The sequence below is a fragment of the Sceloporus occidentalis genome, unplaced genomic scaffold (assembly GCF_023333645.1).
Source record: "Sceloporus occidentalis isolate IW3139 unplaced genomic scaffold, rSceOcc1.0.p SCAF_4, whole genome shotgun sequence".
In the NCBI taxonomy this organism is placed as follows: domain Eukaryota; kingdom Metazoa; phylum Chordata; class Lepidosauria; order Squamata; family Phrynosomatidae; genus Sceloporus; species Sceloporus occidentalis.
The window spans coordinates 49,120,230-49,147,484 of record NW_028316984.1 but is presented as its reverse complement, the minus strand read 5'-3'; the positions used below and the strand labels follow the sequence as shown (position 1 = coordinate 49,147,484).

Below are 27,255 nucleotides of genomic sequence, written 5' to 3'. Positions count from 1 at the left end.
ATTCAGGGCCATAGTAAGGGAACACACACACAAGTAAAACAATTTTCATAGCATTTCTCATAACAACTTCAATCCCAAAACATGTAACCAATACAAAAAGAATAGCAGAATTTTTGTCCCATCCATTATTTTTAAAAGAAAAACAAAATCAAAATCCCCTGAATGCTACAGGTGATCTGCCCTTGGCTCCATTTCCAGCCTCAAAATGCAAGCTAATGCCATCTCTGCATCCTGTATCCCCCCCTCCTTGCCACCCCAGAATACCACATACACATGCAACAATAATTAATTAATTAATTAATTCCTCACCTTGGAATGCCAGAAAAGGATGCGATACCATGCATTCTTTGCTTTCTCTAGGCTACCCCTGAATTCCTTAGACACGGAACTTTATTGCATGGGGCTTAAACCGTTCCCCAGCGCGTTCTAACGGGGGCGAGCGGGGGCGCGCATGGAACACGATGGGCACCAGATGGGGCCCAGAACGCAACTTTACCGCATGGGGAAATGCCGACGCTGACGCTGCGCATTCCCATCGCGTCCCAATTCGGTTCCAGAGGGCGCCATTTCTGGGAACTGCGTCCCCAGAAATGGCGCCCTCTGGAACCGAATTGGAACGCGATGGGAACGCGCGGCGGCGGCGGCCCCCCGTGCGGTAAAGTCGCGTTCTGGGCCCCATCCGGGGCCCATCGCGTTCCATGTGCGCCCCTGCTCGCCCCCATTAGAACGCGCTGGGGAATGGTTTAAGCCCCATGCGATAAAGTTCACAGTAGCAAAAGCATTCTGTGTATCAATTTGCCAATTTACCAAATTGGAAAGAGAAACATTGTAACATTCACATTGTAGCATTCATTTGCAAAGGAAAAAAGTCTTGCAAAGTGCCCTTTGCAGCATTTCCCCTGTGCTGGAAGCAAGGAAATGAAAGTGAAAGTGAACAAGCAGCTAGCCACGTTCTATCTAGTATATATCTACCTGAAGCAAAAAACATGCGCATAGACTGCCAAAAATAATTTTAAAAAATCAAAACCAAAAGGGAAAGGTCCCTCCTGGAGAGCAGAGGCTTGGCTTGCTCTGGCCCTCTGACCTGCCCTGAATTGACCCCATCAGTCACCCCGATTCCCTCTTTTTTACCTCCTGTCAGTTGCCTCCTGTCAGATTCCCCTTTGATGCATCCTTCCTCTGGCTCCTTCCTCCTCATTTGCCCCGATGAGGGGAAGGAATGCCCTGCCCACTGCCCTCCCTCTGATCTAAATCCCTCCCCTGAGCTTTCCCCGATCATGATCGAGGGCAAGTCCATATTCAGTAGAACCCATTTTTTTTCAAAAGAGATGGCTTTTGCCCTGATTGCAAATGACCCGCGCTAAAGGGCATTTGCCATGAAACACTTGTGCAAGCCTCTGATTCGCTTGTGGGAGATTAGGAGCCAATATGAACTTCATGTGAAAGAATCGATTTCTGATCTGGGATAAAGTGTAGTCTGAATGGCCCCGAAGTATACTGGACTAAAAACCCTATCCTGATTCAACACCCCCCCCCCCCCGGCCGACCTTATGGGAAACATCATTCACTCATGCTCTGGTCACAGAATGGGCCTCCTTCTTCCCAAGCAACTGATACCCAACAAAATAGGTTGGGGGGCACTGTGGCAGTAGCATCAAAATTGCAACTAAATAGCAACCATGAGTATAAAACAGTTATGGTTGAGTAAATCTGGGTAATGTTTCTATTGTATATTCAGGAACAGTCCTGACTAACACTATTACCTGCAACCTATTTTATCATGCAACAGCTACAAGGGGTTCATTCTACCAAGAGGTTCATTCTACCAGCAATCAAAGCATGAGTGAATGGCATTTCCATCAGGTTTATTTGGGGGGGGGGGGGGGTTGTTGGGCCAGGAGAGATTGTTTAGTTAGCTATACATAACTAATATGATATATGCCATTCTCTGTTAACAATGCTCTTCAGCACTCTACACTGGGCAAACAGCCAGTCTCTGCATCAGAGGATAAATGGACATAAATCAGACATTAGGAATGGGAATATACAAAAACAAGTTGCAGAACACTTCAGTCTTCCTGGGCATTCCACCCCTGACTTCAGGGCAGTGGTCCCTGAACAAACTGAGAGGAACATACACACACACACACACCCCTACACACACCAAATTCCAAAACACTCTCCACCATTAATATGGTCAACCACCCACCCTGGCCTTAGGCAACATCTTTCCTCCTGTCTTTATACCTTAATGGCCATATTTAAATCTTAACATGTCACCTCATCACCATACCCACAGTTTTGTGTTTCTATGACTATTCATATAGTCTGATTTTAAAAAGTCCTTCCTGGTCATCATTTTACTTCATGCATCTCATGAGGGAGACCAAATCTACAGAATCTTATGCTAACAACTTCAAAGGCACAGTTTCAAAGGTGCCACAAGATCCCTTTGCTTACTGATATTCCAGACTAATACAGCTATGTATTTGAATTCTGTACTTAATTAAGTAAGTGATACTGGATTCTGGCCAAAATTTTTTACAACTTTTCTGATGACAGTATCAACTAGTATCTAGTTCTTTGTGAATTTTGAAATAAATTCTGAATTCTGAAATAAAAGTGGTTTGTCTGATTGGATAAAGTTTAATAGAATGTTTAATATTGCAGTAGATATGTTGCTATTTATTATAATAGCTGAAGCACTCTGATCAACCTCTACTATTTGAATAGATGCATATAGTGTGTATGTGTGTGAAGGAAGCAATATATTAACATTTTGCATTCATAAGCCTGTATTTAAAATTTTCAATATAGTGCCTTTCAATATAGTTAAGAATGTAAATAGTAGAGCAACAATGTTAAAAGCCAAAATAGAAGGCAGCAGAGAATCACAAACAGACAAACAGGAGGCCAGTCCTGTCTGGGGCATGGGGTCAGTCCTCTTCTCCGTCTGTCGCTCAGCGTTCCATTGAGACCTGGCTGGGCTTCTTCCTCTGGGAAAGTCCTCCTCTCCATCCACTCAGTACTCCTACAAGGCCTGGCTGGGCAGCTGCTTCTTCTTCCCGGTCCCTACGGCACCAGCTTCTGCATGCTGGTCCTTGTTGGGGAGGACGCCGCCCTGGGCGATGGTGACACAGCCCAGGAGGCGGCCCAGCTCCTCATCATTGTGGACAGCCAGCTGGAGGTGCCTGGGCACGATGTGGCTCTTTTTGTTGTCACATGCTGCATTCCCGGCCAGCTCCAGCACGTCTGCTGTCAAGTACTCCAGCACCGCTGCCAGGTACACTAGCGCCCCGGCCCCCACGCGAGACATGGTGTTTTATGACTAGGTGTTTTAAAAGGGAAAAAAAGTCTTCATATGATGTTGAAATCTTATTCAAAAGGGGGAAATCATGATCTGACGATCCTATGGGATGGGATGCTGGTGGAGGAACTTTACCTGGTGGGGATCTACCTTCCTAGGACTCTTGAAGCTCTGCAGGATTGTGGGGGATGGTTAAAATGGCTACCCAGAGAAAGCTGATAGATCAGGAGTTTTGTAACACCTCTTGTCATCTCCTGTAGCTTGCATCCATTGTTCTGGGTCCTGTTCTCTGGAATAGCAAAAAACAAGCTTGCTCCTACTCAATATGACATCCCTTCAAATATTTAAACAAGGCTATCATATCACCCCTTAACCTTCACTTCTCCAGGCTAAACATCCCCAGCTCCCTAAGTCGTTCCTCATAGGACATGGTTTCCAGACCCTTCACCATTTTAGTCGCCCTCCTTTGGACATGCTCTAGTTTCTCAATGTCCTTTTTGAATTGTGGTGCCCAGAACTGGACACAATATTCCAGGTGGGACCTGACCAAAGCAGAATAGAGTGGCACTATTAGACACTGTACTTTTATTGACACTATATTTTTATTGATGCAACCTAAAATCACATTGGCCTTTTTAGCTGCCGCATTGCACTGTTCACTCATGTTCAACTTGTGGTCTACTTGGACTCCCAGATCCCTTTCACACATAGTTTCATTAAGCCAGGTGTCCCCCATTCCTATATCTGTGCATTTTATTTTTCTGCCCTAAGTGCAGTACCTTACATTTCTCCGTGTTGAAATTCATTTTGTTAGCATTGGCCCAACTTTCTAGTCTATTCAGGTAATTTTGAATTTTGATCCTGTCCTTTGGGGTATTTGCTACTCTTCCTAATTTGGTGTCATCTGCAAATTTGATAAGCATGCCCCCAATTCTGTCATCCAAGTCATTGATAAAGATGTTGAATAGCACTGGGCCCAGGACTGAGCCCCGTGGGACCCCACTGGTCACTTCCCTCCAGGATGAAAAGGAGCCATTGTTGAACACCCTTTGGGTTTGGCCGGTCAACCAATTACAAATCCATGTAATAGTTACCTTATCTAGCCCACATTTTACAAGCTTGTTTGCAGGAATGTCATGGGGAACCTTGTCAAAGGCCTTACTGAAATCAAGATATACTATATCCACAGCATTCCCTTCATCTAACAAGCTGGTAATTTTATCAGAGAAAGATATCAGATTTGTCTGGCATGACTTGTTTCTCTGAAACACATGTTGACTTTTTGTGATTATGGAATTGCCATCTACAGTAGATGTTCACAGACTTTCTGTTTAATGATCTGCTCTAGAATCTTTCCTGGTATTGATGTCAGACTAACTGGATGATAACTGTTGGGATCCTCTTTTTTTCCCTTTTTGAAGATGGGGACAATGTTTGGCCTCCTCCAGTCTGCTGGGACTTCTCCTGTTCTCCGGGAGTATTACATTTGCCAGTTCCTTTAATACTCTTGGATGTAGTTCATCTGCTCCTGGAGACTTATATTCATTTTGATTAACCAGATATTCCTGTACTATCTCTTTACTTATTCTCTGCTGAATTTCCCCTATTCTGTCTTCTGCTCCATTATCCTCAGGTTGAGCACCCTTTGCCTTTTCTGAGAAGACTGAAGCAAAGAAGGTATTGAGTAATTCTGCCTTTCTCTGTCTCCTGTTAGCATTTTGCCATCTTCTACACACAGTGGCCCTACCATTTCCCTTTTCTTCCTTTTGCTGCAGACATACCCAAAAAATCCCTTTTTCTTATTCTTAACCTTTCTAGGAAGCCTGAGTTCATTCTGTGCTTTAGCTTTTCTGACTTTACCCCTACACATGCTAGCTATTTGTTTGAATTCCCCTTTGGTGATTTCCCAATTTTTCCATTTCGTATACATGTTCTGTTTAAAAGTTAGTTCAGTTGAAAGTTCCTTAGTCATCCATCCTGGTTTCTTGAGACACTTTCCATTTTTCTTCCTCATTGGAACTGTTTCAAATTGTGCCTTCAGTATCTCCCTTTTGAGAAAGTCCCATCCATCCTGAACTCCTTTATCTTTTAGTATTCCTGACAATGGGATCACCCCCAGTATTTCTCTAAGTTTACTGAAATCAGCTCTCCTAAAGTCTAGAATGCGTGTCTGACTATGCCTGGCTTCTCCTTTCCACTGTATAACAAACTCCAGGAGAACATGGTCGCTTTCACCTAATGATCCCACCACTTGCACCCCATTAACCAAGTCATCCTTGTTGGTTAGGATCAGATCTAAAATAGCTGACCCCATTGTTGCCTCTTCCACCTTTTGGAAAATGAAATTGTCTTTGAGGCAAGTGAGGAATTTGCTAGACCTTGAGGATTTGGCTGAGTTTGAATTCCAGCAAATATCAGGATAGTTGAAGTCACCCATCACTACTACATCTCTCCTTTCTGAGTGTGTGGTCATCTGTTCTAGAAAGGCATCATCTGATTCCTCCATCTGACTTGGAGGTCTGTAGCAGATTCCCACAGTAACGTCCTTGTTGTTTCCCTCCTCTTTAATTTTTATCCAGATGCTCTCCACCTGGCTTTCAGTTTTGATGGGAGAAAGCTAAGGATGAGAAAATAAATAGGACAAAAGTGATCCTTGTGTGAGAATTAGAAGATGGACTAAGTGAAGATGGGCTGTATCCCATATGAAGGCCTATTCCATAGCAGTGACAACGGTGGAGAAATTACACTCCTCTAACAGCATTGTTTTTGCATGGACCTGTGCCATAGTGCCTTTTTAAATAACCTCAGGACTGATACATCTAGGAACACAAGGTAGTTGTGAAGAACAATTAATGGTCTATTGTGATGGATTTATCTGCAGTTGTGTTGACCCAGATGGCACAGTTTGTAGAAGTCCATTTGATGTAATCTTGACTCTTGCATTTGATGTACATGTGGCACTTGCTTTTCCAGTTCTATATCAATAGTTTTCAGTTTGTACAACACAAAGATTTGGGGATGATTCTTGACAAGATTATACTGTGTGTTTGCTTATAAAAGCTGTTGAAGGACTGGGGAAGAAAGTGACCAAGAGCTGAAATGAGTACTTCTGTACCATATAGTGTCAGACTCTGTTTTCCTTAAGAGGTGGTCATTGGATTACTCTTGTTGTTTTAAACCATCTCTTCAAAGGCTAAAGTATGGAATAATTTCCAGTCCATCTTCAATATTCCATTCTTGGGTTCTAGTTGAAGTGTATTACTTGGAATATCTATATCAATATGGCTTCAGTCCTGTTAGTGTCAAAGGGATGGCTTTGATCAACTTGGTGCATGATCTATGTTTTTAGCCCACAGGCTGACTCTGTCCTTATTGGTTGTGCTAGTTGTTTTCAAAGCTTTTCATACTGTTCCCATTAGTATCTGAACCCCTAAATGGAATTGAACTTGAAGTCATCATATTATGGCAATTCCTTTCCTCCTTTCAGAATGTTTTTTTAAGGGGGAATTATTGGTCAGTACCTTGTCAGTGAGCCTGTGGTAACTTCTAGGGTTCCATTGTGTTTAACATCTGCATAAAATGGGGGGGGGGGGGGAGGTCATCCATGTTTCGAGCTAGGAGTTACCAATACACTGGTGGCACTCAGCTTCATTCCACCCCACCCCTGTCTCCTTCTCCCTCTCATCCAAATACATGCAAGCTGCTCAAGTTTTGAAATGGTATTCTAATATTAGTATCTGAAAAATATTTGAAAGGAACTTGAGGGAAGACCTTCTTGGAGGCTAGTCCAAGAGTTCAGAACTCATCACCAGAAATACCAAGTCAACATTTTTCTAACTTCCATTGGCAGACTACATATGTTCATGTAGTCATGACTTTGGAGTGTAAAGTGATCTATGATAAATTTAGTTTGTGAATATTAAATAGAGGCAGCCAATTCTGTAGAATTTTATACTATCATCATGCTAATATAACTTTTTAAAAGTATCCCTCAAATTGCCCCCAAATACAGAAGAAGGGCAATATCTTCTCAGCAGCAGGTGATTTGCATGCATACAACCCTAGCCATGATTACACATTGAAAAGAACTTTTTTTCAAGAGAGCCACACATATAATCTGTACATTGGTTACCATTAGTTTTTTGAGCTTCTAAAGGTATCCACAGCCTTCCCTGGGAGAGGGAAAGAAAAGAACAAGTCAGACAAGGCATTGCTTATTACTCATTTTGGAGAGGTGGTGAAAATTTGATGAGTAAAAGTAACATGCAACTGTGCCTTCATGAGTGCTATTATCTTGAATTCACAGGTTTACATAATCCCCAAGGTAATCAGGTTCCAGTTCAGGGGATTTAATATATATATGACTGCTTCTATCAACTACAAGACCCCAACTGACATTTAAAAACCAAATTTAAGTCTTCAATATTACAGGGAAAATTGAAAAATGTAGCTATACTAAACAGTCAGAAACCAAACAACCTAAAATGGTTAAAATGTAAATGATATCATCAAAATAGTGTGAAGCTGTGAACTTATCTGATGATTTGGGTTATTTGGGGTATTTTGGATTGCCATCTGTGTGTTATTATTGCATTTTGTGCTGATGTTAACTTCTTTCGTTGAACATTTGACAGGCCTCACAGATTTGTGACGTTGACTATTGCAGATTTGATTATTCATAGATTTGATTAATATGTTCTTTCTAGGAATATCTAGGTCCTCTAGTGGGACTCCCAAAATTTCTTCCAAAATAGATCCTCTAGTTGTCCCTGTTGTCACCTCAAAAGTATATATGGTAGTTGTTGACCATAGAGTCACACTGGAGGACTTAGAGATTCATAGAGAGAGAAGTTCTCTAGGCATTTGTAGGTTCTCCAGTACAATAATGTGGTCAGCCTCTGGCAGATGTTGTTGACACACTTGCGCTGGAGGAGCTAGACATTCCTAGGGAGGTGTTCTTCAGATAAAAAAATAGTGTTTTTTATTTACTGTTTTCCCACTTTCATAGTAGTCCTGTGCCCCTAACCCCAGCAAATATGAAGGGGCCACTATAGGTGCAGGATGATGAGCCGAAAATTCAAGAATGAATATACGTGTCCCAAATGGATCCTCTAGTTGTCTCTGCTGTCACCTCAAAGGCATATATGTTGTTGTTGTGAGTTTATCTCTGTTTGCAACCATATGAAATATACCTATTAGTTTTTTAGAGAGTGAATGTTTATCCATTAAAAAGCAGTCATGTAACTGGATCATAGGTTGTCTTCCTTCCCCCTCAAAATGCATACCACCTCTTTGAGTCTTCCATAGATGGATTAAGACCAAACAACTGCAATGGGTAGACATTAGAGGGAAGAGCTGCAGATAATCAACTGGAAATCTGTGTGTGGATCTGTCTAGGGAATTCCCGAAACTACTAGAAGGCACTCTGAGTCCTTCTTGCTCAGGAGATTTTGGAAGTATTCTTCTCTGCATTACATCCCCTGCTTCCTTTTTAAACGTTAGAGGTTTATCTTAAATTATACATTTATCTAAGTAGTTTCTCTCCATTCCTCCTCCTCTTTGCTAAATAAATATATTCTACTACTTGCTTTGTCTCTTTTAAAATCTTTAAATCCTTTCAGGAAATTCAGGGCTGGAGTTTAAAGACACTACATGCTATTTTCAGACCCTGACATACTTTCAACTTAGCCATATAATCATAAATTTAACTGCTGGATCCAAAATAATCCCACCCCCACCAAAAAAAAAACCCCACAAACCATACACACACACACGGATGCTGATTTTGGAATTATTCCAAAATCCCTTGAAAAATAAGAATGCTATTTATAAACATCAAAGAATGAAGTACACAGATATTCCCTATATGGAACATTAGGAGAATGAATCACCACTGATAATCGAAGATCTATAATAACACTACCCCCACTTTCAAATTATTCTCTTTCAGGTTGTAAACTGTGTATTCAGCAAATCTCAGGCGTTGAAGTGTTCTGGAACTACCAAAACATTGTCTTTCTTGTTTTTAAATTTGAGTTTAAAAGTTTATATCACGCTTATTTTTCTGCAAGACAACTCAAGGCAGTGAAAAAACAAAATGAAAAATATATTTAAAATGATGAAACCCCAAATAAATATAAATGATGACCACAATAAATTTAGAAATATGGCCACAAACCATAAGGGCTACAGAACATTGAGGGGTACTGAAGGCTGTAATTTTAAAAACGTACCTCCTAAAGCATTACAATGTTGATGGGATATCTAATCTGTGTAGTTAGTAGTGGTTTGAATGTTGCACTACATCCTGGGGAACTGAGGTTTAAATCCATCCTAGGTCAAACCTACTGGGTGACCTTGGCCAAGTCATGGTCTCTCAACCTCAGAGGAAAGCAAAGGCAACACCCCCTTTGAACACATGTTGACAAGGAAACCTTGTGATTGGTTTACCTTAGGATCACCATAACTTGGAAACAATATGAAGGCACACAGCAAAAAGAACCTTTCATGAGGTGGCCGCAACTAGCAAGACAAGTCTAGACTAGGGAGGGCAACACCAGTCCTGCAGGCCACATAGAAGAACTTTATGTTGCACTGAGGATCCCAGCTGCACGTCATCAGCAAAGCTCCCAGTGTTTAAACAATTATTATTTTATCACATCATGGATGTTTCATTGCCATCTAATACTTAACATGGCTAAGACAGAACTACTCATTTTTCCTCCAAAACTTACTTTACACTATACATTCTCTATTATAGTTAATAATGTCCCCATTCATCCTGTGAAGGAAGCATTTATCCTTGGCTCTTCTTTGTCCTTTGCTCCCCCGATTCAGGCTGTAGGTAAGTCATGCCGATTTTTTTCTTTATAATATTGCAAATATTAGACCTTTTTGTCGGCTTTTTTCTGCTAAGATCTTAGTTCATGCCCTGGTTAGTTCCCGCCTTGACTACTGCCGTCTTTTTCTGACAAGGCTCCCATTGTCCCACTTTAGTTCTGTGGTCTCCATTCAACATTCTGCTGCTAATATTATCTTTTTGGCTTGCCACTTTGATCATGTTACCCCACTTCTGAAATCTCTTTACTAGCTACTCATTCCTTTTAGGATTTGGTACAAGCTTCTCCTTAACGTTTAAAACTTTACACAACCTACCTCCCTCCCCATCTGTCAGCTCTTATTTCATCTTATCATCCTGTTTGAGATCTATGGTCCAGAAGCTCAGGGCTTCTTGTTAGGGATGATGGGAGTTGCAGCTCTTCTCCTGGCTTTCACTCTCACCCCCTGGTTAGCGGAAGAACAATCAGCTTGACCAGTAGCTCTGAGAATTGGCTGAAGATGTCTTCTAATCTTCTCTGGAATCTGCTGGTTCTTGTTCTGCTCTCAAGACACCAGTCAACACAGTAGTCTTCTTTAAAGAACGACTTTTATTCTAATATATACACTATGCACAAAACAATTCACTACTCACAAAACCCACACTACTATACTCCTCAATACCCACAAAAAAGTATTGCCATACATTGTTGCTTATATAGACATTTGTCTCTCTATTCATTATACAGTTGCCACCTCCTGGGCGTGTACATACATTATGATTGACATACAATACTTGGCTCAATCTTTACCTCACATTGCATCATACATTAATGTCCACTCAATGACTTTCAGGTGATATCAATTTGCACCTTTTCACTTTGTCCTTGCCACATATGTCCTTGGCTTTTAGGACCTTCTAATTACATTATATGCAACACCTATGTGACATTTCAATTGCTTTTGCTGTGTCATGTTACTTTCAAATATATCCATATACATATTATATTTCTTGTGACTATATAACCCATGTGGCTTTTTCCTGACACTTCTTACCCAGCTGAGGATTTCTTCTTCCTTACCTCGGGTTCGTCCTTTTTCACTTGCTGCACTGTACTCCTGGAACCACCTTCCTAATCATCTGGGTCCCCTTCTGTTTTCTCTCTACACACTGGCCTTAGGTAAACTCATTAGCTCTTTTGGTTTTTCCTACCATCTGTACGCCGATGACACCCAGTTATATCTTTCCGCCCCTGACCTTTCTCCAAGGCTTGAACAGCAAGTTTCGTCTTGTCTCACAACTATCTCACAGTGGATGCGCCATTGGCGTTTGAAGCTCAACATGTCCAAGACGGAGCTTCTTGTCTTTCCTCCTAAGCCCACCCTTCAACACTCCTTTTCTGTCTCTGTGAACAACACTTCTATTCAACCAGTCCAGCAAGCCCGCAGTCTTGGTTTTATCTTTGATTCTTCTATGTTGTGTATCCCTCAGATCCAGACCACAGCCAAGGCTTGTAGATTCCTTTTGTACAATATTACCAAAATCCAACCATTTCTCTCCACCTCTGCTGCCAAGATCCTGGTCCATGCCTTAGTGATCTCACAACTTGATTACTGTAACATCCTTCTGGCAGGGCTTCCTCTTTCTCACCTCCGTCCTTTAATTTCTGTCCAGCATTCAGCTGCACGCATTATCACATCCGCCCACCGCTGTGACCATATCTCTCCTTTGCTGGCATCCCTTCACTGGCTCCCCCTCCCTTTCCGCATTCAGTATAAGCTCCTGCTGTCCACGTTTAAAGCCCTCCATGGGTTGGCCCCTCCTTACTTATCAGACCTTCTTTCTCCTCACCTTCCTACTAGGGCCCTCCGTTCTGGTAGTCAAGGTCTGCTGTCACAGCCCAGGATTTCCTCTGCCCCATCTTGGATTCGCCCCTTTTCACTCGATGCCCCTCACTCCTGGAACCTTCTTCCCCCACGAACAAGAGCCATCACTTCTTTAACCAGCTTCAAAACGGAGTTGAAGAACGTTCTGTTCAGAAAAGCATTCCCAGGCCTTGCTTAATTGTCGCTTGCCTCCCTGGATGAAGATTAACCATCCATTATGAACCCAAACCCTCCCTCCAGTCCACCTGCCTTGGTCCAGGCCTTAGAGGTAGAGAGGAACTGCTGGACCTCATCCCCTTCCCCACCACTACTCCCTTCTCCTTTTGTGTGGTGTCTTTTTAGATTGTAAGCCTGAGGGCAGGGAACTGTCTAATTAAAAAGACTGTATGTACAGCGCTATGTAAATTTACAGTGCTTTATAAATAAAGGTTAATAATAATAATAATAAATAATCTGCGGACTATCTCTTCTCTTACTAGCTTTAAATCTGAATTAAAGACTTTTTTATTCTCTGAAGAATTTATTTGGAAATTAATTTTAATATTGTTGTATAACATAGATTTTAATAAATATGTATTATCTGTTTTTATAATTTTGTATTTTAATTGTATAATTTTCTTAATTACTGTATAGTTTTATACTTTATGATTTTTAAATTGTGCACTATTGACAGGTTTTAATGTTCAATTGATGATGTCTGTAAAGTGCCATGTAAATTTATGGTGCTATATAAATAAAAACAAATAATAATAATAATAATAATAATAATACCTTTATAGCCCACTTTCCCCCCTATAATGAGTTTCAAGGCAGTTTCCAACATATTTAAAAACAATACAGATTTTAAAAACCCATACACACACTTCAAAAAAGTACAAATATAAAAGTTATTTAAAAGATGATTAAACATTCTATATAGTTAAAACATTAAAATTGATTAAAAGACTACACAGACCATAAAACAACACAGCACATTGTTAAAATTCTATCCCATTCAGCTTCTAAAAGCCAGATGGCACAAGAATGTTTCAACTTACTGACAGAAAGATTGCTAGAACAGAGCTATCCTGGCCTCCCTAGTAAGGCAGTTTCAAAGTCTGGGAGGAGCCATTGGGGACCTGTCTGCACTGGCCAGGATACTCTGGGGTCCGTCCATAGTATCCTGCCCACAGAGCAGCCCCAATCTCCTCCAGGAGCAAATAGGGAGGTATTATAATGTATTGTAAAATGGGTATATCCCAGTTCTGATGCTGAGCAGGCCAGATGTTGTCTGGTCTGTTTGCGCCAGAATCAGGGTTTGGGTTGTGTGTCATCTAGTCTTGCCACCAAGCAGACAGGGGGAGGACATTTTATTTGGCCTGCCCAGATGGGGCCTGGGAATACTTATCTGCATAAATGCAACTCTGCATTAAGGTACATGACACATGTGTATCTTGCTTTATTACAAATTATTACTCTTGGAAGCCTCCAAGAACTGTTGTTGAACAGCTTTAAAACAATATGTATGCTCTCTGCATCATTTGTTTTTACCCAGGCTTGCTTCATTCAAGAGGAAATTTAAGAGCAGCTCTTGTGCTGCTATCAAACTGACAAACTTCAGGGGTATGGCAGTGTGGGGATGGGTTAGTACTGACCTTCAGAGTTGCCTACCCTGTTCTAAATGTTGTGCTCCATGTTCAGCACCATTGGTTTAGTAGATCTGGTGCATCAGATGAGGGAAATTTTAGTGCACCTCTATGGCAGAATTGTGCAGACATATCCAAAAGAGCTGGTTTACCAGACAAATAACTGCTGCATATTTGGTATAGTATAAGGAGAAGGGAACTCATGGAATACTGTGCTGTGTTTCTAGGACTACAAAAATAACTTGTAATGGTGAAGAGGAGTGATGCTTCTTTCTCCTCAAGTCCTATGCTTCCATGATACAAACTTCATAAATGCATCACAGTCATAAGCAGTTATTTGCACTGCTAATGCACCTGCAGTGATAATTCTCTAAATTAGTTCACTGTATTTGTATAAATACAGTATTTTATGCATGGGTAGTCTGTAATTCAAAAATATAGATATGAGCAATTTTTAGTAGCATACTATGGCTTCTTCATGACCATTGGGGGAGACAATGGGATTCACTTTCATTTAGAATGAAAGGCGATGTAAATAGCCATTGTATGCCTTAGGAATAACAAGCAGCTGTTTCATTTGTCATATAGTACTATTGAAGAGTTTTAGCAGCAAAAACATCAGACTTTGCTCAAGTTGCTAGAATTTATGGCAAAGGTTAATTAATTCAGTGACTGTATTGTAAAAGCCTGCAGGTAATTGTCAGCTGAGACAGTTGTAAAACAGAACTCTCTGTCATCTATTCCTGTACAGGGAGCTTGACAGATAGCTCCTTTATCATATCTGTAGTGCACAGAAACTACTGGATGTCATTTTAAAAAAAAAACTAATGAGTAATACTTAAGATTGCAAACAAAGATTCCAAATTCATTTAAAGCAAATTCATTTCTGCTATTTAAAATTCAACTCAAGACTATGCAGTTCACTGCTATTTAGCATCAGTCTTCTTTTATTTCAGTCTTTGTTAACTAAAACAAAGTCTGAAATAATCAAATCACTTACATTTAAAATGGTTTTGTTAAAGACATTACGGCTCTTCTAAATCAGTCTTCAGTAGTTACTGGCTGGCATCCTGTGGGTGGGTCCCAACCAGAGTAAACCCACTCATTTAATTATTGAGTGGTGTATCAACACAAAGAGAAATCCAGTGGATAAAATGAGCTTATTCTAGTTAGGACTAAAATTTAGGCCATTCTCTGCATTTTTTTCTGAAACAGCTGCAAAACAGGCAGGTATAGTCAACCTAAAAGAAATAAAAAGAAATTATGGGATTTGTAGTTTGGGGAGGTGTTCAGCATATTTCTCATCAGTATGTATGGGTGCAAAAGCTGGACGGTGAAGAAAATTGATAGAAAGAAAATCAACTCATTTGAGATGTGGCGCTGGGGAAGAGTTCTGCAGGTACCATGGATCCCTAAAAAGACAAACAAATGATACAAGAACAAATTGGATCTGAACTTTTTCTAGAAGCCAAAGGCCCAGAACAGATGGGCCTTTGTGGCGCCCTTGTCACATGTGAGGGTTGCCTGGTGGTCAGAGCGCCCACATGCACAGCAACCCTTGCACGTGACGAGGGTGCTGCAGCTGCGGCATGCCCACCAGATGGGGCACATAGCGGTGACATCACAGCTGTGCTGCTTCCAGACGGTGCGGCACAGCCGTGACGTCATCGCACCGGCTCTGGTGCTTTGCGGTGTCACAGCAGTGCCGCAAAAAGGAGCCGCTTCCAGGCGCTCCTTTTGTTGCTCTACAGCAGTGCTATGCAATTTGGTTGCTGCGGCACTTCTGCAGAGCAAAAAGAAGCACCGGGGAGGCGCCTCTTTCTGGTGGTCTGTACACTGCCAAAATGACCAAATTGAGGTTGTTGTACTTTGGCCACATCATGAGAAGACACGATTCACCAGAAAAGACCATAATGCTTGAAAAGATAGAGGGCAATAGAAAGAGAGGAAGACCACATGCTAGATGGAAAGACTCAACCAAAGAGGACACAGTGTGTAGGAACAGTTGCGGATAGGGAGTATTAGAGATGCCTCATTCATAGGATTGCTTGAGGTCAAAGTTGACTTTAGGGCAGTTAACAACAATAGCAAATTTTGGGGAGGCACTAGGACTTTCTGACAAAAATTGTTCTCTAGGGAATTTTTTGAATATAGTAATAAAAATTCAAAAACGTTGGCCAGGTCCACACAGAAAAAGAAAATGGAAAGTATGATAAACATGGTTAAGGATAAATCTGGTAGAATATGTAGATTGTTGAAAGAAAAACTAAAACCTTTTGAGGGATTTTATAAAGAACTACCATATATCAAACAGCAGAGAATCCCATAGATAAAATAGAGAAGTATGTGGAAGAAAATTGGGGGCAAACAATAAAGGAAAAAGATAAAGAATTACTGGAACAACCCATTGAGAAGAAAGAGATAACAGAGGTAATTAAGAAACTGAAAAATGGGAAAACTCCAGGAATGGATGGATTGGGATCAGAATATTATAAAGTGTTTGAAAAGATATTAATTCCAAAACTGTTAGAGCTGTATAATGGAATAATAAATGGGGAGAAGATTCTGGCATTGTGGCATCAATCATTAGTAATATTAATACCAAAGACAGATAAAGATTAAACAGACCCAGGGTCATATAGACCTATATCATTAATAAATCAAGACACAAAGATTTTAACAGCGATAATAGCAAGTAGAATGAATAAATGTATGTATAAGTATATAGGAAAGGACCAACGTGGATTTGTGAAAGGAAGACAAATATTTAATTTAGTAGGAAGAGTTTTAAATAAAATACATGTAATGGGGGAAACAAAATCAAGAGCAGGGATTTTGGCATTAGATATATTTAAAGCATTTGATTGTGTGGAATGGCCAACATTAAAAATAATTATGAAAAGATTTAGAATGGGGGAAAAATAAGTGGATTAATAGATCAATTATATTCAAATAATTCAATAACAGTAATAATTAACGATGGGATAACAAACGAAATAAAAGTAATGAGAGGCAAAAGACAAGGATGCCCGTTATCACCAATATTATTTGCAACAGTGATCGAGATGTTAGCAGATGTTATAAGGAAAGATAATAGTTTAGAAGGAATAGGATTGGAAAAAAACATAGAATTAGTTTATCTGCTGATGACATATTATTAACTATTAAAGATTTAATGGATAAAATGGGGAAAATAAAAGAACATTTAAAAGTATCTGGAGAAATGACAGGGCTTCAGATTAATTGGAATAAATCAGAAATTTGGAAGGGAAAAATTTAACAGTATTAAGGAAGTAAATGGAGAAAAAATTGATAGAATATAAGAAAATCCAGTTATCATGGTTTGGAAGAATAGCACTAATTAAGATGAAAATATTACCAAAATTATTTTTTTTATTTAGAATGATACCATTAAAAGTGTCGGAAACCGAACTGAATAAATGGCAACAATTACTGAATATATATTGTAACGGAGGGAAAAGAATTAGACTAAACAAACAATTTTGGTAAGGGAGGGTTAGTCCTTCCCAATACAAGAGGCTATTATGAGGCCAATCAATTGAGATATGTGATAGAAGGTACGTTAGGGGTATCAGATTTGGAATGGGTAGAATTAGATAGAGAGGAAATAGATGTGAAAATGTGGAATATTTTTTCAGGTAGTTTACTAGAAAAGAAATTAAGGAAATTGTAAATCCACTTATGAAAAATATACTAGAAATATGGAGTAAATACAAAAAAGAATTAATGAATGAAGACTTAATGATAATACCAATAATAATGGAAAAGAAATTCCCAAAGAATTTGAGAGGTTTGTTAGATAAGGAATTAAAGGAAAGGAAAATAGATAGAATAGAAAATTGGATAGATATAAGGGTAGAAAAAGTAAATATAAAAGAAAAATTTATGGGAATAAAAATGTCTTGGTTTCACTATATGCAAATACAACAATGGTTTAAAAATTGGAAGAAAAGAAATGTAGAAAGGAAAAAGCATACACAGTTTGAACAAATAATTCAAAAAGGAAGAGAAATTGAGGAAAATTAGAATATGAAAGGAATAATTAGTAAAATTTAGAAAATATTGACTGAGAATAAAAGAAAGAAGTTAAAAGAAAATATTCTGAAAGGAATATGGGAAGAAGAATTAGGATCTAAACTATGTGATAAAGAATGGAATAAAATTTGGGAACAAAGACATATGAAAAAATCTATCAGTTCAGATTAAAGAAAAGCATTACAAATTGGTTTGGAAATGGTATTTGACACCAGTGAGATGACATAATATTGATAAGAATAACTAAAAAAAATGTTGGTGAGGTTGTCAAGAAATAGGGTCATATATCCATATGTGGTGGCAATGTAAATATGTGCAACTGTTTTGGGAAAAAGTGATATTAGAAACAGAAAATATTGTGAATATAAAAATAGATAGAAAACCAAATATAGGGTTTTTTTTGTCATTATATGGAAAAAAGGAATGGAAAAAAGAAGAAAAAGATTTGGTAACAAATTTGTTTACAGCAGCAAGATTAATTATAGCAAGACACTGGAAAATGAAAATGAATGTAGAATTGGAGGACTGGTATAAAGAAATATGGAAATTAAAGCGATTAATGACAAATTAACATGTATATTGAACATGAAAAAAGGACTATGGAAAAGAAATGACTTTGATCATATATGGAAAAAAATTATCGAAAAAGTACTGAGAAAAGAAGACGGAAAATTACCTTCGTGAAAGGAGCTGAAATTTTGGATGGAATATAAGGATAGGAATTGTTCTAGGGAAGAGGAGCACTGAGGTGGTATATTAAAGGTATTTAGATATAGTGTATTAGAATAGTGTATTAGAATGTAAGAATGTAAGAGAATATATAATACATACACACACACACACACAGTATAACCTTAAGAATATTAAATAAAAATTTATAAAATTAAAAAAATCCTTCTCTAAAGTGCAAATCCCAGGATTCTGTAGGATGGAACCATGATAGTTAAAGTGGAATCAAAGTGCTATGATTTTATCGTGTGAAAGGCCCATATGTGATAGAAGTAATTTTTTTCCATTAAATTAAACGTTTTATTTGTTATAATTTATATCCTGTCAGCCTTTCTTTAAAATATATAATAAATAAAATAGATGAGTTTCATGGGAGTATAGAAGTTCTTGAATAGTCTTCATATGTTTTGATTGTTGCATTGCTGCTGACTCTGAGCTACAGTAGGATTTAGAGGAAACAGCCAGTCCTTAGAAAAATGTTGTTATGTTTGGGAGTGATACAGTCTGGGTTGAAACTAATAGATACTAAGGGCCTTACTGCATTTTACTTTTTTGCCATGTTAATCTGCTTAAGAAATTCACGGTATGTACTATATATGAGTTGTACGGTCCTCCCTCCTTTCTCGTGGTTTTGGAAACTGCATCCCTCGCTTATGCGCAAGGGAGAGTTAAATAATGGGGTGTGTGAATGAGGCGCATGCACACAATCCCACAGCTGCGCACCTATATTCAAGCCAATGGGCTTGAATATAGGTGAAACTCCATTTTTGTGAGGTGGTCCGGAAAGGATCCCCCTTGAAAAAGGAGGGGTGACTGTACTGCCTCTTGCTTCATTTCTGCAACATCATTCTATCCACCAAAGTAAACCAGCACAGTATGATTCAAACAGTACAAATCCTGTTGGATCCTACTATGTACCTCCCTTCCCCCATGACATTGTTAAATGTGTGCTATAGATGCTAGTGTGACAGAACAGGAGGGTATTTTAAACATGCCAACTTGATCTTCTTGGAGCAAACACTGGAAGTAATCTGTGGATCACCTGCTCAACTCTCCTGGGGAAATCTGAGGGAGGAACTAGCTCGCCACACCCCCAACCCACCCATATCCCACCCAGTCATGGAATTCTCATGGAGGAAAGTGGATCAGAGTTCCACACCAAAAAACCCTACTGTTTGGAAGCGTGAGAGACAGATTATTTTCAGAGGGCAAAAATGTGGATTTGCAATGCTGGTATGATGCCAGGGCACATAGTGTCATGTAGTATGGTGGGCTTGCTGATGGTGCTATTGCATTGGTATGCTGTTATACTGTCATAATGCAATAAGGCTCTAAGATGATTGCCAGGATTGGCAGCTTTGAGGTAAACTGTTATTTCAACAGGTTAAGCTAGAACTTCCTTGAAGGACTACCATGTGTACTATAGCAGCTCAGTGTGCCCAGGGCAATGAAGTTGGTCAGACATAGGAGCCACATTACAAGTTTGTTTATATTCTGATAGTTTATAAATTATGTTCCAAATGGTAAATAAAAGTGTATTAAATTCACAATAGTGATATCAACTTGGACCCTCTGGGTGCTGCATTCTGCTGGAGAACTGTAGTATGTGCCCAAAGGCTGTTTGCAGTGATAATGCTGCAGACCTGTAAAAAGGTCCAGTTTTCTGGCTGCAAGCTGTTTTGAGAGCACTGTCACCTTATAACAACTCACTCATATACATCAACCTTCGATTTCTCTTCTCCCACCGCCACCCCGCCATTTCATAGATAAGCATGTGCAATGAATCATCATAATGTCAAAATATCTCTCTTTACTGCTGCTGTATCCAGCTTCCTTGTTGTTGTCCTGTTTTGGTCTTGGATGGCTAACCAAACCAGAAGTCTACAAGTTCAGCATTTCAAGCACTGAAGGAGAGGGAGAAAGGAAGCTTGTCTTACCAAGCCTTTGGTAGCAAAAGCAGTGGTCATATAATAAAATCCAGGTTCATAACAAAGCTTCAGTCAGTCCAGTACCAAAGCTTCAGTCAGTCCAACATGCTATACTATAAAAGGTATAGTGTGTTCATTTGGATAGATCAATGAATATAATCAAGAAATATCACATGACTAAGGCCGATTAGTGCATCCTCAACTGTACATGTTTATGTTGCCCAAGTGACCAAATCATTGAGCAACCAAATCACTGGACTAAAACATTAGTGCCCCATTTAATTACTCCACTGTGGGAATTTTAAACAGAAAATCAATGTATTTATTGCAGAGCATGCAGTTCTAAACATATTTTGAAATCAAACTAAATTTAAATTGTTTAAACATATCATGGATTTTTTTAGGTATTGGTACATTGACATTTCTAGAGACAAACACATTAACTAGATTTATCTCTTGCGGAAAGAAGTTGATGCTCTTTTAAAATGCTTGTGCATGCAATCTTAAGAACACTGAGGACAGAAATAAAGGCATCACACCCTCACCTCTGAACCCTCTAAAATGCTGTAGATTGCATTTAGCAGCATGCCATTCCATGCCCAAACATATGATGATATATATTTTACAGAAATAAGGTTTTCTTTCTTTCTTTCTTTTAAAAAAATCAAAATGCTTGCATTATTTGGCCAGTTACTGGTGTGTATATTTATACATTCGTGGCCAGAGATTCCACATGCTGCCAGTTAAAATGATAAAACTTATCAATACAGCATCCACTTACATCAAATGAAATATGGTGATGTCTAAAATGTCTGGAAAATATATGCTGTGGTGTAATATCACATACAAAATTCTGCACCGTATCTTTCAAAAGGTATTTTTTTCTTTTTCTTCTCCTTCCCTTTCTTATTTTTCTTTTGTTTTCAACTAGGACCCCTACTATGGCTGGTGGCCTATTTTCTATTGACAGAAACTACTTTGAAGAGATAGGAACTTACGATGCAGGAATGGATATCTGGGGTGGAGAAAATCTTGAAATGTCTTTTAGGGTAATTTTCTATTTTACTTCCTTTTCTGATAACTGGAATAGTATTTTTTTTCCCTGTAAAGATATTAGAATTAAAGACAGGAATCCTTGTTTTATCTAAAATGAAATTTTTATTTTGCTTCAGAGTTATGGGTGGAATCGAATCAATGTTTACAGAAGCTTTGATCGGCATATTAGGGGGCTGGTGATTCCAATGCCCTCCTAGCCCTGCCCTCTGTTCACCCTTAAATTTTGCTCTGGAGGATCTACCAACTCTCCAGAACAAATCTGAAAGGTAGAGAATCACAATCCCTTCAATCCATCTGGATTTTATCCATATTTTTAAAGTGTGTTTTAGGTTTTCTATGCATGTAGTGGGACCTTTGGAAACTTTGGTTACTTGAAAATTGCATGATACAGATTAATATAATTGTGTTATCAAAGCTTTCACTTAAATAAGGAAAAAAGCAATGTATTCTTGAAGTAATTAAATAAAAAATGTTGAAACCCACCATGCTCCTGAAACCAAAGTTTCCAAATATTTTTGTTGATGTGTCTACAGATTTATAAAGGACATTTTAAAATTGTGCTTTACATATTGCATCATTGGTTAAAAACAGATTTCATTCATACTCTGGAGCAAATGGGCTCAGTTTTGGTCATCAGTAGGCTTACTTCCCTTAACAAAATGTAACCTATGTGGTGGATATTCCTTTATTTTACAAATAAACTTCTTAAATATAATGAAAATTAGAAAACCGAACTTTAGGCATAGTAGTGTGAAACAGTGTGGCATGTAAGGTGGTGTGTTGGAAAAATTAGCCTATAGTCTGCTCTGAGGCATAAAACTCACTTGGGCCAGTCATTCTTCCTCAGCCTGGCTTACCTTACATGATTGTTGTTAGGATAAAGTGAAGTGAGTGGAAGATCAGTAGTGCTTTGAGCTCATTGGTGGATAAGGCAAGGTATACCTTATATACTCAACTATAAGTTGACTTCATATATAAGTTGAGGGCAGGTTTTGGGGCCAAAATTATGGATTTTGCCATGACCTGCGGATAAGTCGAGGGTAAAACTTGGAGGCTCCTTCAATGTGTATATGTGTGCGCAAAGCAAGAGAGATTCTAATTAAGGCTTTTTGCATCAGGATTTCAACTTTGCTTTCACCCTTCACTCCTCAGACTATTTGTTTGTTTTCCAGCAGTTAATCACCCAGAACTCTTTCTGCTTGGCTCAAAAAACCCCAAAATAAAACAAAAAACACTCTCCATGGAGAAATTTGAAAGAGCTGCTATCACATTACCATATTTACCCATAAATAAGTCGACCTGGGATTTTGGGATCAGTTTTAGGTATAAATTTTTAGACTTATAGATGAGTATATGGTAAGTGTAGCTAATAAAATAAATAAGAAATAAGAAAACGTGTGTGTGTGTGTGTGTGTGACAAATATGCAACATGCAATATTCTACCTTTCTGGTATGTCTGTTGTGACTAATGCATTGGCCAATTTCCCCTTCATACATACAGTACAGTGGGACCTTGGTATCTGCTGGGGTTTGATTCCAGGTTCCCCCATAGATATGCAAGTCATATCAAATATAAAGGCATAGTAAAATGGTCCACTTTATATACAATGGCAAAATAGAGGTTTGCTTTTTGGATTTTTTTTAAAAAAATATTTTCAAGTGGTTTATAGTTGAATCTGTGGATGCAAAATCCTGGGATATGAAGGGCTGACTGTACTGAAGCCTGAGTGAATATGTTCTGGCTTGATAAGTAAAAATTACTACGCTAGTTAATTGTGTGTCAGAAGTTTAGTATTCAGGCAAACTTCTGAAGAACATATTATGACTCATTGAAACAGTCAATTGATGCCTTTTGGCAGTGCCTTGTTCTCATATCTCTATAGAATTAGGTACACTTAAGACTTAGATTTCTGTAGGTTCTAATATGAATTGATCTGGGCAGCACAACACAGATGTGGAGGGGAGGATTGAAAGATCAGACTTTTACACTTTTCAAAATGTTATGTATAAGTTCTTAGTTCAAAAAGACAAAAATAATAATTAAAACTGTGATATAGGGTAAAATACGTTTAGAAAAGTATATATTTACATAAAATACATTTACAACTGTATGGGTGGGGATTGAGAAAAACAGGTTAAAATACATATTTAAAAATGATCCTGGAACCAAACCATAGTGGATAACAAGCTCCCACTGTACATAGAAGTAAAAAATGCTTTAGCTTGGAGTGGTCTTTCAATGGGTTGTAGCTGTGAAGATTACAAGAGATGTTTTAAATTAGGTGGTTGGGTCATACTGGTTTTCTTGAAATAGTTGGGACACCAGAATGTATATGAGTAGAATGCTATGCATATTTAGTTAGATAGGAGTAGGTGCACCTTCACAGATGTCTGTCATCTACGGCAAAGTTTGTAGGATGCAGTGCCAGGGATGCAGATAGGAAACATGTTCTAGATCCATCCAACTCATCCCCCCAAACATTTAGATATCTGTCTGGGTGAGAGTTCCTGAATGGTATTTTGTCTGGAAAATATTTTTTCATCTTGAAACACCACAAAGAGAACCGTATTTTCAAACCAATTTTTGTGTCACTGCCCTGAATGCTATCAAATGCACGTACACTTATCTGACTTTGTATTGGACATTTCTGTTAAAACTCCCTTGAGCATAAAAATATCCCTTTTGCTGTGCAAAGTATTTTGCACTCAGTTTAGTCAGCAGATCCATATATCTTTTGGTGCTGTTCTTATAGTTAATAATAATAGTTACTATCATTTTAGGTATTGGTAGAAATACAGCTATTTTAATTATATAAATTTATTTTCTAATTTTTCAAATCAATTAATGTTGGACTTTACTGAAAGAGAATTCAGTTCATGGCCCAGCTGACCACTGAATTAGTCGGTCCTGTAGTTCTAAAGAAAGTTCATTGTGCTCTTGGTGGACAGACAGCCACAGAATGATAAAGATGTGCAAAGATTATCACCTACAACAAGGAGAAGCATTGAGTCATCTCTTCTTTGGCAGAACAGCTTTTGCTTGCCACTTAGAAGAGTAGCTAATCCTGTGTCTTATTATAGTTAATCCTGTGCTGATTTGCTTGGAGGACTAGCATTTGTATCCTTCTGTTAAGCTTTTTATTGAGGGTCAGATTCCTACTGTGCAGTCCTTCCCATATTTTCTTTCCATTTTGACCAGACATTTTAATCAACGTTTTAAATTATTGTACGTGGATGGTGGTTAGGCTGTAAAAATACCTTTTGAGGAACTTAAACACCATAAAATCAGGCAGACTTCATCTTTTGAGACATACCTTTGATATACTGGAAAAATACTGTATTTTCTGAACTGTGCAGGTACCACAGTAGAGGAATCTGAATGTAGCTGACCAAGAAAGATAGCTCTGGCATGTTAAGCCTTCCTTATTCTCATTCTGATACAGCATGAGACTGTCAGAGTGTGGGTATGTGATTCTTTAGGCTAGATTGATTTGTGTATAGTTCGATGTCTGAAAGGTCTTATCTTGGATCATGTGGTAAACTCAGAGCTGGCCTAAGACAATTAGTTGCCAAAAAGTGCATCTGTCCTGCCTCTAGGTCATGTTGAATATAACCAAAGGCCTGTCAAATTTCCAGATATTCAGAAGCAAGTAAAGAGAAGCCTTCTCTCTGTCTTATGCTGAATCTTGTACTTCCCATTAGACCCAGGGAAAAGCAAACTATTGCAGCCTCTCCTAGCTTTGGAACAAAACATTCTGTGCTGTGTGACTCCACATTTCTTCCTGAGATAAGTAAAATAACTTAAACTCCCCATAAAAAATAGGGGGAAGTGAGAGCTCTGCCAGTTAAGAGAGGCTTTCCTTGAGGAAATTGTCTTACAGCACCGCTAGAACTGTGCACCCTTTCAGTCTCTTTTTCATAGACACATAGATTCTACCCCCACCTCTAATTTCCCTAAAATAGGATCAGTATTGCAGAGGAGGATTCTGCTTTTAATTTTTTCTCCCCCCCCCCCCCCCCAGTTCTTATTTTTCATCAGTGATCTTTTGTTTCTGAGATTTGCATAAACTTTATATCTAATGGCTTAGTTTATTATTTTCTTCTCTCCATCCTTTTCCTTTTGTTTTACTAATCCTCTACATGTGCCAGGGCTACATAGTGTCATAGGAAAAAACCTGTAATTTGTACAAGTTGAACATTGAGAGAGATTTTACTGTCTGCTTACTTCAAGTGAGGGTTTTTTTCCCCTCCAGCAGAATAATGTTCTGTTTACATCAACAATGCAATTATACATTTATCTACTCAGAGGTAAGTCCCAGTCAGTTCAGTGGGACTAAATCCCAGGTAAATTTGAACAGCATTATTTTATCCATTCCCACCCCATTTTTATTGTAAGAACAACCTTGTGAAATAGTTTAGGCAAAAAAATTACATTTGGCTCAAGATGACCACATGAGTCTTCTGTTATGAGGATGCTGGGATTTGACTCTATAATACATTGCCTAGAGAGGTTGGTTATGAACAAATTTCATACAGTGATTCTGAAAGAAAATATTTTGATTTTAAAATAGTGCATTAAGCAATAGTTATTGTTATTCATGTTGTATGCACATACACAGAGAGTATTATATTTATTTAAATATTTTAGGTGACTGATTCAGTTCACTATTCCTCCCCATATTTCTGCTTCTGGTTTCCCATAAGTATCTATGGCCCTATGCAAACCGGCCTTAAAGGCCAGGTTGGGGGCAGTGTCAAGGCGTAGCATCCATATGATGCATGCCCCGGCTCTGCCCCCAGGGCGGTGTGATGCCACATGCCACACCACACAGTCATGGCACTCCTCCGGTGTTGCGTCCATATGTCGCAGTGCTGAAGGAGTGTCCTAAAGCTGTGGCACCACAGCTATTGCACCCTGGAAAGGGGTGGCTGTCTGCACAGCCCCTATTTGATTAATTTTGGGGACAGAATGGGCACATTGGAACAGAATGCTGGACCTGCTTGGTCTTTGGACTCATCCAACAGACCTTTCCTCACATTCTTAGACATGCAGAGTACAGGTATCTGCTGGTGTGTGGAGAATGCATTGCATTTGTGATCCTAGTCAAATGTGATCTGTGAACAACTTTGGGGGATGAGATTTGACCTTTCTATAGCATGTGTATCCTGTGTCTATGACAAGGATTTAGAATAAAGAAAAGAGGATACATTCTGGTGTTGTACAAGATAATCTTTCACTGTTGAACTGACCTTGTCCTGAATTCATGCACACCGCTGATGAAAGACCTTAGAGAAAATAGAAAATCTTGGAGATGAATTATCAGCCATCAGCTATCAACAATCAGTCTCTGTAAATCCCCATATTTGCTCCAATCAAATTTATTACAAAAGCCTGCAAATTTGAGGGGGGAAATCTTTAAAACATCTATGCTGGTTTTATTGGAATTTGGCTTTCTAAATCCAAAAATGAACTCAGATTTGCTGTATCGCATACAGGTTTTTCACAACTTGCTTTAATGTATCTATGTTGTGATATGTGACAGAATGAAATGATCCTGTAAAGAGTCAGAAAGGGGTTAAAGTCTTCTAACTAATTTCCAAAACACTTTAATTTGCTGATCAAGAACAGAAAAATCCTTCAAAAGCACTAAAAGAAATTGCACTGGGACATCAGTGTCTGCACTTTATCAAGCTCAGTGACATTTGAATTGATAAAAATAGCAAATTTGTGAAGGAGCTCTGTGTGTTTCAATATTTTTATTGTGCTTTTAGAATTCAGCACCCAAATATACATTAAAACAGCTACAATAAAAAAAAATCACTGCAGGCTTGTGTTGATGTTCTTGTTATC

General features: G+C 38.8%; 1 protein-coding gene across 12 annotated transcripts in view; it reads left to right on the top strand.

The window, feature by feature from the left end:
* GALNT13 (polypeptide N-acetylgalactosaminyltransferase 13) overlaps positions 1-27,255 on the top strand; it is a 360,918-nt gene that overhangs the window by 185,165 nt on the left and 148,498 nt on the right. For all 12 annotated transcript variants that reach the window (XR_016280868.1, XR_016280866.1, XR_016280867.1 and 9 more), the window contains one exon: positions 21,280-21,397. Coding sequence is in view for 7 of the 12 variants with exons in the window: in XM_089520006.1 (XP_089376132.1) it covers positions 21,280-21,397 (118 nt within the window). In the remaining 5 variants the exon portion in view is untranslated. The remainder of the gene's footprint in view (positions 1-21,279; positions 21,398-27,255) is intronic.